The 17802-nt window shown below is 50.0% G+C and overlaps 1 protein-coding gene across 9 annotated transcripts in view; it reads left to right on the plus strand.

Annotated features, from left to right (window-relative positions):
* The window catches only part of TRAK1 (trafficking kinesin protein 1), a 124232-nt gene that overhangs the window by 73902 nt on the left and 32528 nt on the right, over positions 1-17802 (plus strand). For all 9 annotated transcript variants that reach the window (XM_047099570.1, XM_047099567.1, XM_047099563.1 and 6 more), the window contains 4 exons: positions 5978-6054; positions 12128-12244; positions 15391-15491; positions 16282-16390. In XM_047099570.1, the coding sequence (XP_046955526.1) occupies positions 6004-6054; positions 12128-12244; positions 15391-15491; positions 16282-16390 (378 nt within the window). In that variant the 5' untranslated portion in view covers positions 5978-6003. The remainder of the gene's footprint in view (positions 1-5977; positions 6055-12127; positions 12245-15390; positions 15492-16281; positions 16391-17802) is intronic.

The raw sequence follows: 17802 nt of genomic DNA on the forward strand, positions 1-17802 counted from the left end.
ATAGGTGTATAATTTTATATATGTGTGCATTTATGTATGTGTAACACCCTCACACATATTTGTATGTGTGCAAAATATTCATTCACTTATTTGCTCCATACGTATGTAAAACTGACATAGGAGAAATGTTCTCAAAATTAGGTTAAGAAATGATGAGAGCAGGGGCGCCCGGGTGGCTCAGTCAGTTAAGCGTCCAACTTCTGTTCTGGTCACCATCTTGCGGTTTGTGAGTTCGAGCCCCATGTCAGGCTCTGTGCTCACAGCTCAGAGCCTGGAGCCTGCTTCAGATTCTGTGTCTCCCTCTCTGTCTGCCTCTCCCCTGCTCATGCTTTCTCTCTCTCTCTCTCTCTCTCTCAAAAATAAGTAAAAGGTAAAAAAAAAAAATTAAGAAAAATGATGAGAGCTAACTGTTGACATAACTTTAGGGGAACCATTTCACCAAAATGCAGCACATAAATGGGAAGTGAGGGCTGCTAACAAGAGTTTCTCCGAGAAGTCTGATAAGGCCAAAATGTCAAGGGGGTCTTGTCAAGCCTGTTAATGTGACGAGAAGACACAGGTTCACAGGTTGTGTGCTGGGACCTTCTTGCCCTCCACTTCATCAGTCAGGCCTCCTGAGTTGTGCCTCTGGCTCGCTGCTCTGGCCGCCCTACTGCCTGCACAGCCTCTGCCCTCTTCTCCCGCTCCTGCCCCAGGGCTCCTTCAGATGGCCACTTCCGATCTGTCCCTGGAGAACTGCACCCCCCCCCCCCCCAGTCCCTGGCCCCATTGTTTTCTTCCCTGTGGGGATTTCTCTTGGGCCTCAGGTCTTTACCCCCACGCCTCTCACTTGGCTGCATCTCCTTGGCATTAGGCAAGGACTCATTTCTATTCAGGGCCTGCTCTCTGTGGATACTGGGGATTTCTTGGCTGAAGATGGCTGCCAGCATTTATCCTCAGAATCGTTTTGGGCACGGTTTAATTTGCATCAAGTTTGCATTCCTGATTTTCAGCCAGAGCACCCCGCCTCCCTTCTGATCTGCACCTTCAGTTAGCTGACAACTCAGTTCGGGCCTCCCTGTCTCTGCTCAGCCGGCCCCGGGGCCACTCATTCGAATTTGACTTCATGATTCTACCTGCCCACCCAAGGATCGGCACTCAACCCTTTTCTCACTGCAAATCGGATTCTTCCTAACCACAGTTTAGTACCTTCAGCTCCCGGGAGGGCATTCCTGCTGTGGGCTGTGCACGGCCCTCTGCCTGGCACACACATGATCCCGTGGTGACCTCAGCCGCTGTCCCCTTCGCCAGTGATTGTGCTGGGGCAGCCCCAGCGTGCTTCTGAGCTTCTGTCCCACCGGCCTGTCTTGCCCGGGGACCCTAGGCCTAGGAAGTGGAGTGCCTTTGTCCCCTCTGCCCCAGCGAGAAGCCCAGATCCTATCTTTCTGATTTACCACCCACCCTGTCTTCTCTCGTAACTCTCTCAAGAAAAGAGACCACTTCTCTCCACTTTTGCAGCCACTTAGAATTTCCTTGGATTTGTCAACAGCTTTGACCACCTCCACCCCCACCTCCCACCGTTTCTCTGTGCTGGAGCCAGAATCGTTCCTGAAATACAGCTTTTTTGTAGACCCTCCCCCTTTGAGAACCCTCCAGTGGCTTCAGTTGTCCCATTATTAAAGTCCAGAGTCCCTAAAGGGACTTGCCAGGTCTCACACACCCTAGGCCCCTGCCCAGGAATGCCCTGATGGGGAACCTGCCCGTTTTCTGTGTGTCCTGGAAGGGCTAGTCTCCTGCCCTTCTCAGCACAGAGCCTGGTGCACATTTGGTACACGTTAGTTTGACACTGTTAGAGGTGTCTAAGTGTCCACTCTATCTGCTTTGCTACTGTTGGCGTATTATACTTCTTTTTCTAGAACTTGGACCCTACTTTTACCATGTTGTTGTAGAGGTTTATGGCTGTCCTTTTCTTTTTTTTGAACATCCTTTGAGTGGAAGTGGATTGATTGGGTAGTGCTCCCTTGGTCAGAACTGGAACCTCCATTTGGAATACTGTTCCCGTGGAGAGAGAAGCAGGACCGTGGTTTATTGGACATTGAGTATCTAGAAAGCTGCTTGGAAAGTGCAGCCCGTACTTGTCTTACTGTTTAAAGGCCTCACTGGCTATTTTCCCACCTCATTGTTCTCACTCCTGCCCCCCTCATTTCTTGGAAGAGGAAACCGAAGACACAATTACAGGGCTTTTCCAGGGCCTCATGACCTTGGTAGAGTGTCCTATGAAAACCTAAGCCTCGGAGTCGTGGCACCAGAGATCTTTCCCGTATACCACAGATGTTTCTTGCTCTGTTTATGCTTCCAAGAATTGCTGATTTGTGCCAGCCTCAGCCTTGACCTTGAATCCTTTATGGTTCCCCCCCTAACTTAGTTAGGACAGGAGCCAAATTGGCCTAGGTGCAGTCCTTACCTTACAACCTCATTTGCTGTGTGACTTCAGTCGGGTCCTTAACTTCTCCCGGCAACAGTTTTCTCATCTGTGGAATAGTCACAACAGCACAAACCCTTCAGGGGTGTGACGAGGCTTAAGGAAAAAGCTCCTTAAATCTCAGACGTAGAAGGGACTTTATAAATGTTAACTATTGCCCTTGCTGGGAATCTCGTCTTCGGCTTCCTCTTGTCTTCTCCTTTGTCTTCCTCTTCGTCTTCCCCCTCCCCCTCCCCCCTCCTTCCTCCCTCCCCCTCCCTCCTTCCTCCCCCTCCCTCCTCTGCAACCCCTTCCCCCCTCCCCCTCCTCCTTTTTTTTTTTTTTTTTTTGAAATTCACCATTTGCTAGCTGTATGACATCAGAGGAGTTATTTAACCACTCTGGGCTTCTGGTTCCCATTTGTAAAATGGAGTTAAAGTTCTATCCTGTAGCATTTATTGATAATCCATTAGAGTAGTATTGAACATGTACTGGCCATAGAAAGTGTGCCCAGTAAGGGTCTGATTTCTCTGCTGCTGCTGTTACTGATTTCTCTTAAAAGTTGCATCAGGGAGGATCCCAGGACCCTATAACTATAGTCGACTGTATATTTTCTGAAAAATATTTTAAGTAATTCTTTTCCTATCAGTGCATGGTCACTACAAAAACAAATTCTTTTTAAAGCACAAAAATTAAAATGTGTAATACCATCTAAATGTCAGTTATTTTTATGGCTATCCTAGTTTTTTTTCTGTGTATTATGAATCAGTACATTTTCTCCCGGTTGGAATTGTACGTATTTTTAAAAACATAACTGGAACAACAGTGCACGTACTTTAACAACTCAGGGTCAACAGTGGTTTTTCACTTATGCCTCTGACTTCTGAAGCTGGGAGCTGTCAAAGGCCTGGGGACTTTGGGGAGGTCTCTACCTCACCCTGTAGCCCTGACTGAATGTGAATGGTCACCCCTACCCTCCTGTCACCATGGGGGCATGGTGACAGTATGTGCCCGACTGGTTGATGCTAGAGAAAGCCCACCATTCCAGGTTTACATCTATGGGGCCAATAGTTAAAGTACATTAAAGCTTTTTAAGATTAGCCTCACACAAGGGCAACACGAGGGATCTTTGTGGTCGTAGATACACAAACCTACACAGGTGATAGAATTGTTAGAGCTTCGTCATTCAGGAGCACGCAAGCACACATGCACACACAGATGAGCACCAGTTAGTCTGAGGAAATCGGAGTCAGATTCCTGGATTTTATCAATGTCAGTGCCCTGGCTGGAATATCATTTTACCAAACGTTACCCCTGCGGGGAAACAGGGTAAAGGGTATAAGGGATCTCTGTATTATTTCTTGCATCTGCATGTGATTATCTACACGATTAACTACAGTGACCTCAATTCAGAAAATTAGCTCACAAAATGTAAGTGTAATTTCTTTTTTTTTTTTAATTTTTTTTTCAACGTTTTTTATTTATTTTTGGGACAGAGAGGGACAGAGCATGAACGGGGGAGGGGCAGAGAGAGAGGGAGACACAGAATCGGAAACAGGCTCCAGGCTCCGAGCCATCAGCCCAGAGCCTGATGCGGGGCTCGAACTCACGGACCGCGAGATCGTGACCTGGCTGAAGTCGGACGCTTAACCGACTGCGCCACCCAGGCGCCCCAGTAATTTCTAATTAATACAATCCCGGAGAAAAAAAAGCCGCACCGAATTGTGCTCTCTCGTGTTAGGGTGACGTGGGGCCAGATTAGTTAAGGTGCAGCCCGGTGTAATTTTCCTCCCCAACAGCAGAGGGCGTGGTCCTCGAAGGCAAGGGGGGCACTAAGCAGGCCCCCAGTCTTAATCCCGGTTTCAGCACAGAGGCCTTTTGTGACTGCGGTGGGGGTGGGGAAGGGGGAAGGGGGTCTGTTTCCAGTCGACCCGGGAGCCGGTGAGGGGGGGGGCTCCTGCATCTTTATCCGCGCGCCCACAGCCCAGCACAGCTGTCCAGCATGAAAACTAACTCCTGTCGGGGCGTAGGAATCTTCACTTAGGGACTTTTCCTGACCCAGGGCTAAGGGAACAGTTTAGAGCAATTTGAGCCGGACTCCACCTCCATCAAATTAAACTCTGGTGTAAACCAACCCTTACAAATCCCCCTAGCCAGGCAGCTCCCCTGGAGGGGAGGAAGGAGAGTTCCTGAGGCGAGCCCCCGCCCCCGCCCCCCTCAGCTCTCATCAAGTGCAGGGTGAAGGCGGCAGAGGGAGGGGCCCCGCCTCCTGGCTCCTGGCTCCGGAAGGCCTTGCTGGTAGGATTTCAGATTTGGAACCAGATTTCGGGGCTCCTTCAGCTAGAAAATCATTCCAACGGATCAGATTCCTCCGAGCCCATTCACGAGGCCGATCTTTACTTGGGTTTGATAAAATATTTAGAGACCTATTGCATTCCAGTCGTAGAATCTACTAGTAGTGTTAGGTTGGCTGAGTAACCCACTTAATTTCCAAATGCCTTGCTTGGGCTGCTACTGAATGTGGGTCATTGTGAGAGCTTCCCCAAGTCTTCACCAAGAATTATTTTGTAGAGTTGTCGTTATAAAGAGTTCGTATGAGGTTACTTCTTGCAAAAGTGGCAAGTTCATAATTTTTTACACTTGGGTCCTCAACCCATTTACATTCATTCCTTCCTCCCCGGAATAAAGCCTATGCTACCTTCTTGGTGTTTGTTGAATCGCGAATCGATTCCCTGCCATCTATTTAAATAAAGCAACCCTGAGGTTTTTCTGCAGACTAAAGCATTCTTTCATCACATGACCTTTTTCCCCCCACAGGAGAACAAAGACGGTCAGTTCTAAAGTGGCCTACATACAGCCTCTTATGACCATAGTAAATTATATATATGATGAAATATCACTCTGTGTACGTATGTGTATTTGTGTATAGCAGTAATAGTCTTTTTGGTGTTGATTAAAGAAGAATCTACTACCCTGGTTTTCGTGGTGTAGAAACTGGTCTCATAGCCGTAGAATTGAGGGGAGGGGAGGGGAGGAGCTTTGTCATCATGTCATTATCAGCTAAGAGTGTTATTTAATAATTGCACCACCAGCTGCTTTCTGAAGGATCCCACTCTGTCTATGTGGTTGGGTCTGTATGGTTAGTGAGGTCTACACCCTCTCGTTCTGGTAAGTCACACATTGGTGGCTGTGCTGCTGACCCACTTCCGTTTGCTGAGCTTATATGCAGCCAGACCCCTTTCCACTCCAGCGCCTCGTCCGTAGTGTCACCTCTAAGTGTGCACGTGCACGTGAGTGCGCACACACACACAGACAATGTCAAACCCTTGCAGGATTGGAAGTTACCCCTCTCTCAGTCCTCCTTGGGGCTCTTCCCCGGAAATGAAATCCAATGGTGCTCAGCACAGTGTGGGTTGAACACAGCAAAACCAACAACCCTTTGTGCCCGATCCACAGGCACAATTTGAGGGCCACCTGTTTTGGTGGGTCATTTGTTTGGCCGGTTTGTCGTTTCATTGCCACTTTTATTTTTTGCAGTTTTATGTGCTGAAAGAGTTGGCCAGATGACTAAGACGTATAATGACATAGATGCTGTCACTCGGCTTCTTGAGGAGGTAAGTGTTTCTTGGGAGGCAAAGGGCCATTTATGATTGACTGATTAAATTGATTAAAGAATACATTAGTGTCTGAGTGAAGAATTACCAGAATTGGGCCCTCTCAGGGTATAATGCAATGGCTTTACTTTTTGAACTGGTAGCTATGTAAGTCTTTGTAGCTATAACTTTGTACAAGGTATGTTAGGTTTTAAAAGGAATGTATTAAAGATATAAAATAGGACTACTTGCTAGAATAGCCAGTTTAAGATTTTTAAAATTACAAAAAAAAATTTTAATGTTTATTTTTTTTTTTAATTTTTTTTTTTTCAACGTTTATTTATTTTTGGGACAGAGAGAGACAGAGCATGAACGGGGGAGGGGCAGAGAGAGAGGGAGACACAGCATCGGAAACAGGCTCCAGGCTCTGAGCCATCAGCCCAGAGCCCGATGCGGGGCTCGAACCCACGGACCGCGAGATCGTGACCTGGCTGAAGTCGGACGCTTAACCGACTGCGCCACCCAGGCGCCCCTAATGTTTATTTTTGAGAGAGAGAGAGAGAGAGAGAAAATGAATGGGGTTGGGGCAGAGAGAAAGAGGGAGACACAGAATCTGAAGCAGGCTCCAGGCTCTGAGCTGTCAGCACAGAGCCCAGTGTGGGGCTTGAACTCACAAACCGTGAGATCACGACCTGAACCGAAATTGGATGCTTAACTGTGACTGACCCACCCAGGCACCCCAAAGTTTAAGATTTTTAAAAAACCCTTAAACTGTATTGTAATACTATATTTTAAGGGTGTCTAAAAATGTCAGAAAAATACATCATTATCCATATCTATATATTTAAAACAAAACACTTCCATCAGGTTAAGGGAATAATATGCAGCATAGAAATAAAATCAGCATGGAAAGAAAAATATAGGAAACTTGCTTAGGGTTGGATGAGTTGCTGGTATTTTAGAGACTGGTTTTCTCAGTTGATGAGTAGCATATGTGGACCCCCATCCCTAGAACCGGCCAGAACACAGTAGGTTCTTATAAGTGTATATTGAATAAGTGCCCGGCTTTAAATGTTACCAGGCCTTCATGGCACAGGTGCTAACTTAGACCCTCGTTTCTGCTCTGGAACTGGGATTGACTTTGGGTCATGTTCTTATTCATTAGCCCTTCTCCAGGAAAAGAGTAGAATCATGTGGGAAATGCAGAAATCATGGTTGTCATTTTCGGCCGGTCGTGGGACAAGGTTGAAACACAGGGCTGAGTGGGAGTGATGGGACCCAGAGTTTTTAGAGGCGTCTTTTTACCCCGCTTTTTTTTTTATTAAAAAAAATTTTTTTTTAACATTTATTTTTGAGAGAGAGCGTGGAGGAGGGGCAGAGAGAGAGAGGGAGACACAGAATCTGAAGCAGGATCCAGGCTCTGAGCTGTCAGCACAGAGGCCAACACAGGGCTCAAACTCACAGACCATGAGATCATGACCTGAGCTGAAGTCGGACGCTTAACCGACTGAACCACCTAGGCGCCTCATTTACCCCATTTTTTATGTCTCTCTTCCCCTGTGTTTATTCCCATCTGCATATCCAGTTTTCTCATAGCTGCTCCGAAGCCTGGACTCTGAATTCCCCCCTGAGATTCTCAGGGCTCACCTGCCCAGCAGCTCGTTCCCCCCCCTTCTCCCACAGTTGGTCCCCCACTAGTGGAGCCAGCTGTGTTGAGTGTGGGCAGGAGCTGAGACCACTTGGCCCCTGCATGTCACAGCGGTTACCAACTTCTCAGGCCCAAGCAAGTGATGCTAGGTTTTGGGCTGTGTGACAAGGCCTTCTGGTGGCAAGTGGCTGGCATTAGGCACTTGGGGGCCAGCTTGGTTGGCAGTACTGACTTTTTATTCTTTATTTTTTTTGTTTATTTATATTTGAGAGAGGGAGAGAGAGAATGAACACGAATGGGGGAAGGGCAGAGAGAGAGGGAGACACAGAATTGGAAGCAGGCTCCAGGCTCTGGGCTGTCAGCACAGAGCCCGATATGGGGCTCAAACTCACGAACTGTGAGATCATTACCTGATCCAAGGTCGGACGCTCAACTGACAGCCATCCAGGTGCCCTGGCACCGCTGGCTTTTGAAAATGGTTCATCACAGAACCTTTCCCACTGTGTCCATCCCCCCCCCCCCCCCCCGTCGTGCCATGCTGTCAGCTGTCAGGACCCCCTTATGTTTCCAGCATCCGCCCCTCACCCCCCACCATTAGCCCTCCGGTCTTCTCAGGGGTTTATGTCTGGACCTTTCTTTTCATTCCAAGGCCACTCCGCTCCACCAACCCCCAGAGCCTCAGCGGTGAGGTTTTGTTTTTCTCTGCAGCTGCCCCCTTCCCAAGCCTGCTGACCACTTTGCCCCACCCCCCACACTTAGAGACACTTAGGAGACCTCACTGTGGTATCCAAAATCCACCTACGGACCACATTCTGAAACCCCTTCTAACTTGTCGCCAGGGACCTGCCCCATCTTTCCCTGGCTCATGGGGACCTGTGAAGCCGTCCGTCACCACGGCCCCAGGTGGCCTGTACACAGCCCGCCTCCCCACCCCCCCATGAGCCCCGTGAGCACAGGAGTCATCTTGCAGCTCCCTCCGTTTTGTTTCATATTTTTTCTGGGATGCTGCCTCTGTGATTGCCCACTGCTGCAGTTCTTGGCTCCTGCCAGGCGTGAGCTGGAGTGCCACGTGATCCCCCCACAGGGCGAGATTTGTCTCCGCTTGAACGTCTGAGGCTTGCTTCTGAAGAGGCCGGGGACCACAGCCTTCGTGCGGATACCGGATACTGGGTGTCAGTAGTTCCCCTCCCCCAGCCGTCTCCTGCCATCATCCTTTTAAAAAGCCGAGTTGTTGGAAAGAAGGCTTGTGGGGCGCTTTCCTCAGGTGGCTCTCTTGTGCCTTGTCTGTTTTATTTTTAGCAGTTCACCATGGCAGTGGTCTGGGTGTCTCTGTTTTATTCATAATGCCATTCTTGTCCTGATAAGAGCCACATCTGAGTCACCGCCTTTCCTTGGAACTAGGTGGTTCCCGGGTTAAAGTCTCCCGGTCTGGGTCACGTGACAATTGTACCGTGCTCGGCTTGGCTTTGGTTCCCTTTCCTCTGATCATCTGCTTTGGTTTGCAGGCCTGCCATCCGCAGGCAGGGTGCCGGGGAGGGAGGCGGCGGGGTGTGCACGGGATGCCAGAGCACAGCCTGTCGGCAGGGGGGCGGAGGGGAGCTCTTGCTTCGCCTCCACGGGAAAGAGGATTCCGCAGCTTGCCTTGGCATCCTGCCGCTGGAGTTACCTTTTGGAGAGGGCTGTTCCGAGGGTCCCTTAGTCATGCGTCTTACCCTGAGATCGGTGAATGAGATGAGTCAGCTGCTCAGTGTGGGAGGCTTGTTGCTCTGCATCCCGAGGGCTGTGTCAGACAGCACGAGTGCCACGGGCAAAAGGGGCTGAGCCACGTCACGATCCTTTTCGGCAAAGCACAGGCAATTGGAATGAGCTCCACGTGGCTGCATTTCCCGAGGAAGGAAGGAACCGGCTCTCTTCATTGTTGATTTCCAAGGGCCTAAATGATTTATTTGCAACCTGTCGTTCTCACTGTCGTTTAGCCCAGTGGTCATAGCCTAGATGTTTTCCTGTTTTTAGAAGTAAACACTTACCGTATGTCGGCGGGTTGTAATAAATAGGAGTGCTTTCATTCCTTTGGTTCTCCAGAAGAAACCCAACCCGTCTGTCCCCTTAGGAAGGAAAACACAGCTCTACTACAGTAAGTTTTTACCTATTGTAACTTTTAGATGAACTACCTTTAGATGACTTTTAAGTAGTCTCTACACCCCATGTGGGGCTTGACCCTACAACCCGGAGATCAAGTCCCTTGCTCTAGTGACTGAGCCAGCCAGGCATCCTCCCTTAGATAACCTTTAGGCACCATGTAACTTGTTTAATTTTTTCATTTCATCCATAAATATTTTTACCATTACTTTTTGTCTTTTTTTTTTTTTTCCCAGCAGAGAGTTTTTATGTTACTCTAAAGATGAGATCTTTGGTGTAGATGAGGGGAGGGCCGCCCAGCTGCAGGGCAGGGAGGCCCCCGGGTCTGAGGTTTGCCGTGTAATGGCGGAGGGCAAGGGGCTTCATTGGGCGCACAGCTCATTGGTTTTTCTTCCCCTGCTTGTTGCCCTTGAGCTCTGGCCTCTGTGTGCCGTGGGAAGCCCTCGCCGTCCTTCGGGTGCTCCAGCTGGCCTTGCCCAGCGGACCTCCATGATGACCATTTTTGCTCGATTTGTGTGCCGTGGGGTCTGCCCACAGGACATGGCCCCGGGCGTACAGAATGCCTGTGCTTGTTGGAACTCAGCACGGTCCGCGCCGGGATGGACGCGTGGTGACGGCACAGCGGCCAATGGGCGTGAAGTGCTAGCTGGGTGTTCAGCGTGAGAGCTTGTTCCGGTGGACGGATTTAGTAGACTTGCGTTACGTTCGTGGAGACCATGCTTCCAAATGGACACTGGTACTCCAGTTTTAACCGAGTTTTAGCCAGCTGAAACTGCCTGCACCAAATGCTCGCTTTGAGTTGGCCTGGAGAGCTAGGTTCCCTCCCGCAGTCCCTTGAGGTCCTTTCCCCCGGGGACCAGATGAGCACACCTGTGGAGCTAGGGACCCTCCTTGGAAGACGCTGTAACCAGCGTGGGTAAGTCCACAGAGAGGAGTGTCTCAGCTCATTGGGCAGCTCATTGTGCAGCTCATTGGGCTGGTCCCCTTTGTTCCTTGGCAGGCACAGGAGGAGGCACGAATTGTGGGAATAAGTTGGACGTATCTGTGGCCCTTGATGTGACACCCAGCTGGCTTCTGGGGCGGTGGTGATAACAGTTGCAGGTTTTAGGACTGCGAAGACCAAGGGGAGAGGGACCACCATCTGTGCAAGAGAGAGTGTCAGATCCGGAGTTCTCCCAGACCGTACTTTGACCTCCAGCGCTTGCCTCATATTTCAGTGAAACTCCCGTGAGAAGCAGGGCAGGTGTGCTGCTGATGCACAGAATAATTTGGTGCAGATGTAAGAAGTTAGAAGTAAAAGCTGCCTTTGTTTTCCTTTTTTTTTTTTTTTAAATATCGTTCACCTCTGAATCATATTGCTAGAAGACTTTTCCAAAGGTAACCCCATCTCCCCTCGCCATCTAAGATGAGAGAACAGATGAGGGAATTGGGTCCTGAGGATGTTCGGGCAGAACCCGACCTCTTACAGTCATGGAGAAGGGTTTGCCCGGAGCAGTTAAACTCGACCAGTACCCACTATAAGAAATGCACCTTAGGTTGTGACTTGATACTCACCTACATAAATACGTGACAAGCAAAAGCATAAACATGAATTAATACCCTTATCACGTGGAATTCACTTTGGTATTTCAAGTTTGTGCCGTTGAATTTCATTTAAAACAAAATAGTTGCCATTACAAAAATGATTCTCCACCTACTGACGGTTTATAAAAAGCTAATCTGGAGTCTCCCTGACCTTTGTTAAGTGGAAGCTGTTGGCCCGAGGCCATGTACGCATTTGCCTTTGCCACCTGTTCAGATGGGACACCAATCAGGAGATAATAGGCTTTTGGTTCAGTTTTATAAGGAAAGTAGTCATGTCAAGAATGGGAGTTGAATTTACCCGTTAAGTAAGTTACCTGAAGTTATTTGTTACAACTTTCTTAACACCTCCGGTGTCTGCCTCTTTACTGATGGCACCTCCCTGAGGAAACTTAGGGACTGGCTTTTTAAGGATTTCACAAATACCAAAGCTGCTGCAGAGAAATGTTTTCGGAAGCATGTTTCTCTGGTAGGAACAGAGACTTGTTTTCCTGGGATTTTAAGGGTCTCTCCTGTTGCCTGAGGTCTGCGTAGCTCTTGCGCGTTATGTGGGCAGAGCGCCCCCCTTCTCTGAACAGGTATTGAATGCTGGTATGCGGATGGCGAGTGATTCATTCCTTTGTCATTTCTAAATGCCCTATTTTCCTCAGTTGACACGCAGCACCCTTGGCTCCTTCAGGAAGCGCAGGTGTTTTGAACGTCTGTTCTCACTCTTGCCTTTCATAGAAAGAGCGGGATTTAGAACTGGCTGCTCGGATCGGCCAGTCGTTGTTGAAGAAGAACAAGACACTAACGGAGAGGAACGAGCTTCTGGAAGAGCAAGTGGAACACATCAGGGAGGAGGTGAGGAGCTGTGGCGAAGGCCGGGCCGGGTGGGCTCGGGCGGGCTCGGGCTCAGGCCCCCTAGACCTGCCTGCTCCGAAGTGGCCACCTGGAGGCAGAAAGCCGCCTTCCCGCTGCGCCTTCTGTTCGTGACCCTCCTTCGGACAGCGTGGACGGCACCAGCCGGGTAGGAACGGCCCTCATGGTCCCCGTCTCCCAAGAGTCCGCATCCTCCATAGGCTGGGAAGGACCCTCAGCACGTGGCAGGGGTGCACACGGGCTAAGACGGCAGTGAGCAGGGGGTCCTGAGGGGGGTGGGCATGGGCAGGCTGGCGGGGAGCCCGGTCAGGAGGAGGCCAGCCTGTGCTGCACAGGAGGCCAGTGATCGCACAGTCTTCCTTACGATATAATTTCATGTTTGTAAAACAGACCCAAAAAATAGCCTGTTGTTGTCATGATAGGAACCCTGTCATTTCCATGATACACATCTTGGCGAAAGAGTATCAGTGGTCAGGGGTAGGGGGTAGAGTAGGTTTATCTTAAGGGACTCGGGTTTCAGAGGAGTACCACTGGTTTCCCGGAAGGTCATGGTGTGGGCAGGAGGAGGCAAGTTCTGCAGAGTCAGATGGTGTCGCAAGGCTTAGGAGTTAGAGTCGGGCCCTACTTTGTACCTTTTTTTTAATTTTATTTTTTTAATGTTTGTTTATTTTTGAGAGAGAGAGCACAAGCGAGGGAGGGGCGGCGAGAAAGGGAGACACAGAATCCGAAGCAGGCTCCCTGGTCCAAGCTGTTAAGTGCAGAGCCTGAAGCGGGGCTCGAACTCACAAACCATGAAATCATGACCTGAGCCAAAGTCGGACACTGAACCAACTGAGTCACCCAGGCGCCCCTGTAGTTTCTTTTCCATTATCCTGTTCTTTTAATTTGGAATTTTAGCCATGAGGACTTTCATTTGATACTCTTCTTCTCCTGGTTTCTTCTCCCTTTTTTTTTTTTTTTACTTTTTTTAATGTTTATTTTTGAGAGAGAGACAAAGTGTGAGCAGGGGAGGCACAGACAGAGAGGGTGACACAGAATCTGAAGCAGGCTCTAGGCTCTGAGCTGTCAGCATAGAGCCTGACACAGGGCTCAAACTCACAAATTGTTAGGTCATGACCTGAGCTGAAGTTGGACGCTTAACCTACTAAGTCACCCAGCCACCCCTGTTTTTGTTTTTTTGTTTTTTAAACATGTATGTATTTTTGAGAGAGAGATTCCCAAGCAGGCTCAGAAATGTTAGCGCGGAGCCCAACATGGGGCTCGAACCCAAGAATTGTGAGATCATGACCTGAGCTGAAATCAGGAGTCAGCCATTTAACCGACTGAACCACCCAGGCACCTCTCTTCTCCCTTATTTTCTATCAGAAACTTTCTAAGTGGGAAGGGATGCCCTTACTTGTGTCTCTTAGATGCATTCAGACCTTTTCCTCATTAAAGCTGTTCCCAGCTATTGTTGTCTGGGTTTAATAATTGTTTTCATATGATGAAATAGATCTGCATCTTTTGAAAGACAATAAGGTCAAATGTGGTTGTGTTTTGGAGAAGTAAAGTTGACCCCTGCTTTCCTTGCCCCCAATGGTCATGGCCTGACTTCCCCTTCCCTCAGGCATTAAAGCATTCCAGGTCAACCTCGTCTTTTTTCTTTTTTTTTTTTTTTTTTAAATCTTATTTATTTTTGAGAGAGAAACAGAGCATGAGAAGGGGAGTGGCAGAGAGAGGGAGACACAGAATGTGAAGCAGGCTCCAGGCTCTGAGCTGTCAGCACAGAGCCCGAGGCGGGGCTCGAACCCACAAACCGCGAGATCATGACCCGAGCTGAAGTGGGACGCTTAACCGACTGAGCCACCCAGGCGCCCCTCAGCCTGGTCTTCTGAGCAGAGGAACGTGTTGCCCAGGACCCAGTAAATGGTCAACCATTGCCCCTCACGTGCTGCTTCCCCACGCACCTGCCCTTGTGTTGGGGCTTCCTCGCCTCACACAAATGGCATGCAACTCTTGGGAAGTGGAAATACCTCTTTTTCCTTGGAAAAGCTTTGAATTTGAAAGCTGTGATATGTTCCCCTTTGGCATATTATTGAATTGTCAGTCTAGATATTGAAACTAAAGCTTTTGTGCACATAAAGTCTGCTTCTCCATGGAAGTCATAAACACTCGGTTGTGTAGGAAAGCCAAAATAAACCACGGACCCCAAATCAGATTAGAGACCAGAAAGAATGAAAACTTTGTTCTAATTTTTGCTTACAGCGGTAGCTCCCTGTTCCTCCGTACTGAGTGGTAAACGGGCAGTGAAAACTTTTATGGCACAGGTTTGTTTGTTTTAGACGTCAAGTATAAATCAGGTGATTTGCAACAGCTGCCTTAGCAGTAATCAGTGTGGCCACTTCCTGATGTCTGCCTCTGTTCTCTCTGTGTCTGAAATTGCTATCTTGTGATCCTTGAGTACAGAGCAAGGCCTGGCCAGGCTTGGCTGGGAGCCCTGTGAGGGTGTAGCAGTCACAGGGTGGGGCTGTGAGGGGTGACAAGCTGTTTGTAGCTGCCCACCCAGAGCTGGCATCGCCAGGGTCCCGGTCCGCGGTGGCATTCTGTTTCAGCAGAAGTGAATGGCCTCTTTTTTTTCATTTGGTAACAGGATCTTTTTCTCTGGCCGTTTGCCCAGCCGATCATCTGGCTACTTGCAAAACCCATATGCTGCCTTGCCCCCCTTCCCCAAATACCATTCTGGAACCTTCTAGTCCCCTCTCACCTCATCTCTGAACCAAAGTAAAAATTATAAATTTAGGCAGAGGGCTTTCTGTCCAAAAAATAACGGACTGTATTTTTCTTAAACGGGGTCAAATGCAATCTCTTTTCTTTGTTGAGCACAGCATCAATTACACGCGTTCACTTTTGGTAAGGAACGAAACGTTGTCCCCCCAGCAGCAAGTGCTGGAACGTGACGGGGGCATTGTCAGTGCTTGGGGATGAATGTGAGCCCCCGCCGTGTCTGTGCAGGTGTCCCAGCTCCGGCATGAGCTGTCCCCCGCCATGTCTGTGCTGGTGTCCCAGCTCCGGTATGAGCTGTCCCCCGCCATGTCTGTGCAGGTATCCCAGCTCCGGCATGAGCTGTCCCCCACCCTGTGTCTGTGCAGGTGTCCCAGCTCCGGCATGAGCTGTCCATGAAGGATGAGTTGCTGCAATTCTACGCCAGTGCTGCAGAGGACAGCGAGCCCGAGTCCGTGTGCTCCACCCCGTAAGTCCCTGCGGCCGGGGCACAGGCGGCTGGCTGTTGCCAGGGTCTCTGGACTTGCCTCGGCAGGGTCGCCTCACCGGCCCTTGAAGGTCAGCCACTCCCAGCCTTCCCCAGACCGAGCATCTCCTCGTGCCTCAAACAGATTGATTGTGCTATTTCAGCGGGACATTTAGCAGTTTTGATTGATCTGGCCTGGCCATGGGCCCGGCAGGTGGGTTCTGGAACCAGAGATGCCATGGTGGGCCCCTGGGGCAGAAGGTGTGAGGCCTTCTCTGGGGGTCAGCGGAGCCTCACGTTAGGAGCACGACCTCTCGAGCCCAGTGGCCCGAGTTCAGACCTTGGCTCTGTGGTTTTACTAGCTGCGTGCTCTTGGCCAAGTTACTTAAGCACTCTGCTCGTTTCTGCATTTGTAAAATGGAGAGACTGATAGTCCTTATAGGGTTATGAGTGTACAAGTAGAGTACTTAAAACTGTTCTAGGCACGTTAGAAGTGCGTTACAAATATTAAATAGACTTCCAGGCATCCAGAACTGTGTAGGCTTTGAGCAGTTGATCCTGCTGACTTCTCAGGCCATGTGGCAAATGCCAGTGATGGACAGAGGGTTGGGATGTGGGTCCTGAGGGTGGCGAGTCTGTGAGCCGACGGGTGCTGTTTTCCTGGGGGTCACTGTCACACCTGCATGTTTCATGATCACTCGATGGAAGAGCCCCCCCCCGAGGTTCCCTGGGTTTGCCAGGTTGCGGGGAGCAAATGTCTCTCCCCAGAGCGAGCCCGTGCTCTCTCCCCCAGGTTGAAGAGGAATGAGTCATCCTCCAACGTGCAGAACTACTTTCACCTGGATTCTCTTCAGAAGAAGCTGAAGGACCTTGAGGAGGAGAACGTCGTGCTCCGATCCGAGGTGAAGCGCGCTCCCTGCCCCCGTCCCCGCTGGAGGGTGGTGGCCCCTTGGCCTCAGGTGGCCGGAGCCGCCGTGGCTACAGCACCATTCTCAGAGGCAACGGTCTGTGGGAGAGTCGCCTGCGCTCAGCTCCCAGCTGCACCCAGCGCTTGTCCGGCGAGCCACGTCTGTGTGCTGGCCATTGGCCTCCGGGGAGCACACGCCCATCCGGGTGGGATCCTCAGGGTGGGTGACAGCTAGGGCAGGGGTCCCTCGGTGGCGGGGGCAGGGGGTCTCCATGGTGTCCTCCAGCTCTGGCATGGAAATGACGTGGAAGCCCAGGGTGAAAGCCTCATTTCCGGGTTGCCGCAGGTCAGATATGCTCTAAGGAAATAGCACATGGGAACTGGGAGACCTATTTCCTGGACAATTAAAAAGGTAGAGCCAAGGCCACTTGGGAACTCGTGCTTTTGAGTATTTCTGACTGGCTAGTCATTGTGCCAGACACTTTGCCTGGGTTCTTTTTCTGAAGTTTCACTGCAAGGCTGGAAGCTCCTCGTTTACAGCCAGAAAACCGGGACCCAGGCAGCGGAGTGTTTGATTTGCTACCATGGTGCAAGATAGTGAATGACAAAGCCAGGATTTGTGAGGCTCTGTGATTCTGAACCTCCCGTTACTTCCCTTCACCCACTGCCCCTACCTGGAAACACTGAGGCATGCAAGTTTGGTACTTTTTGTCCTAATTCAGTGAGTTTATGCTCTGTGGCCAGAGGTATGGCTAGTCGAGTTAGGGCTGCAAGCCCACCTGAGCTGGCCCAGGGGTCCCTGAAACCCCTCCAGTAGGGCAGACCACCTTGAACTTACTCACATGTTGGACAGAGCTTCATGTCTTGGCTGAACAGGGCTAATCATGAGGAAGGTGATGTTCTCTTAGACCTTAGGTCTTCTAGTCCTCATTTACTGGTGGGTAATACAAGCCCAGAGAGACCAAAGAGGGTTGTCCAAGCTTTCTCTGCCAGCCAGTGGCTGAGCCAGGACTGCTGCCCAGAGTTTTCCATTCTAGTGCCTGCCCCAGGTAAATGCTCCAGTCCTGGACACACAGCGGTTCAGCTGTCAGAATGCCCACCTAAAGCAAGAGGGAATCCGATCCCAGCTACAGATTCCATCTCAGTTCAGGAGTATAGTGTCTCCCTGGGATCTGGAGGCTCAGAGATACCTTCTTTCTACCTGGGATATTTTCATCAAACCTTCGGGTCTCTCTTTTCCCACATTTTCAGCCTGGAGCAGGTTCTCCCGAGTCCTGTCTCTCAGGTCTCTGAATGTTGGTGCTTTCCTATTGTACCTGGTTTTTACTAAGCTGAATACAATAGCTCTAACTCCAAGTCAGACCTCACAGGAAGGTGCCTCACATAAAACAAGTGTGAGCCATTCTT

Source organism: Lynx rufus, unplaced genomic scaffold (assembly GCF_022079265.1).
Source record: "Lynx rufus isolate CCGP_SWC_20201006 ecotype Redwood Valley unplaced genomic scaffold, mLynRuf1.p SCAF_5, whole genome shotgun sequence".
NCBI classification, from domain to species: Eukaryota; Metazoa; Chordata; class Mammalia; order Carnivora; family Felidae; genus Lynx; species Lynx rufus.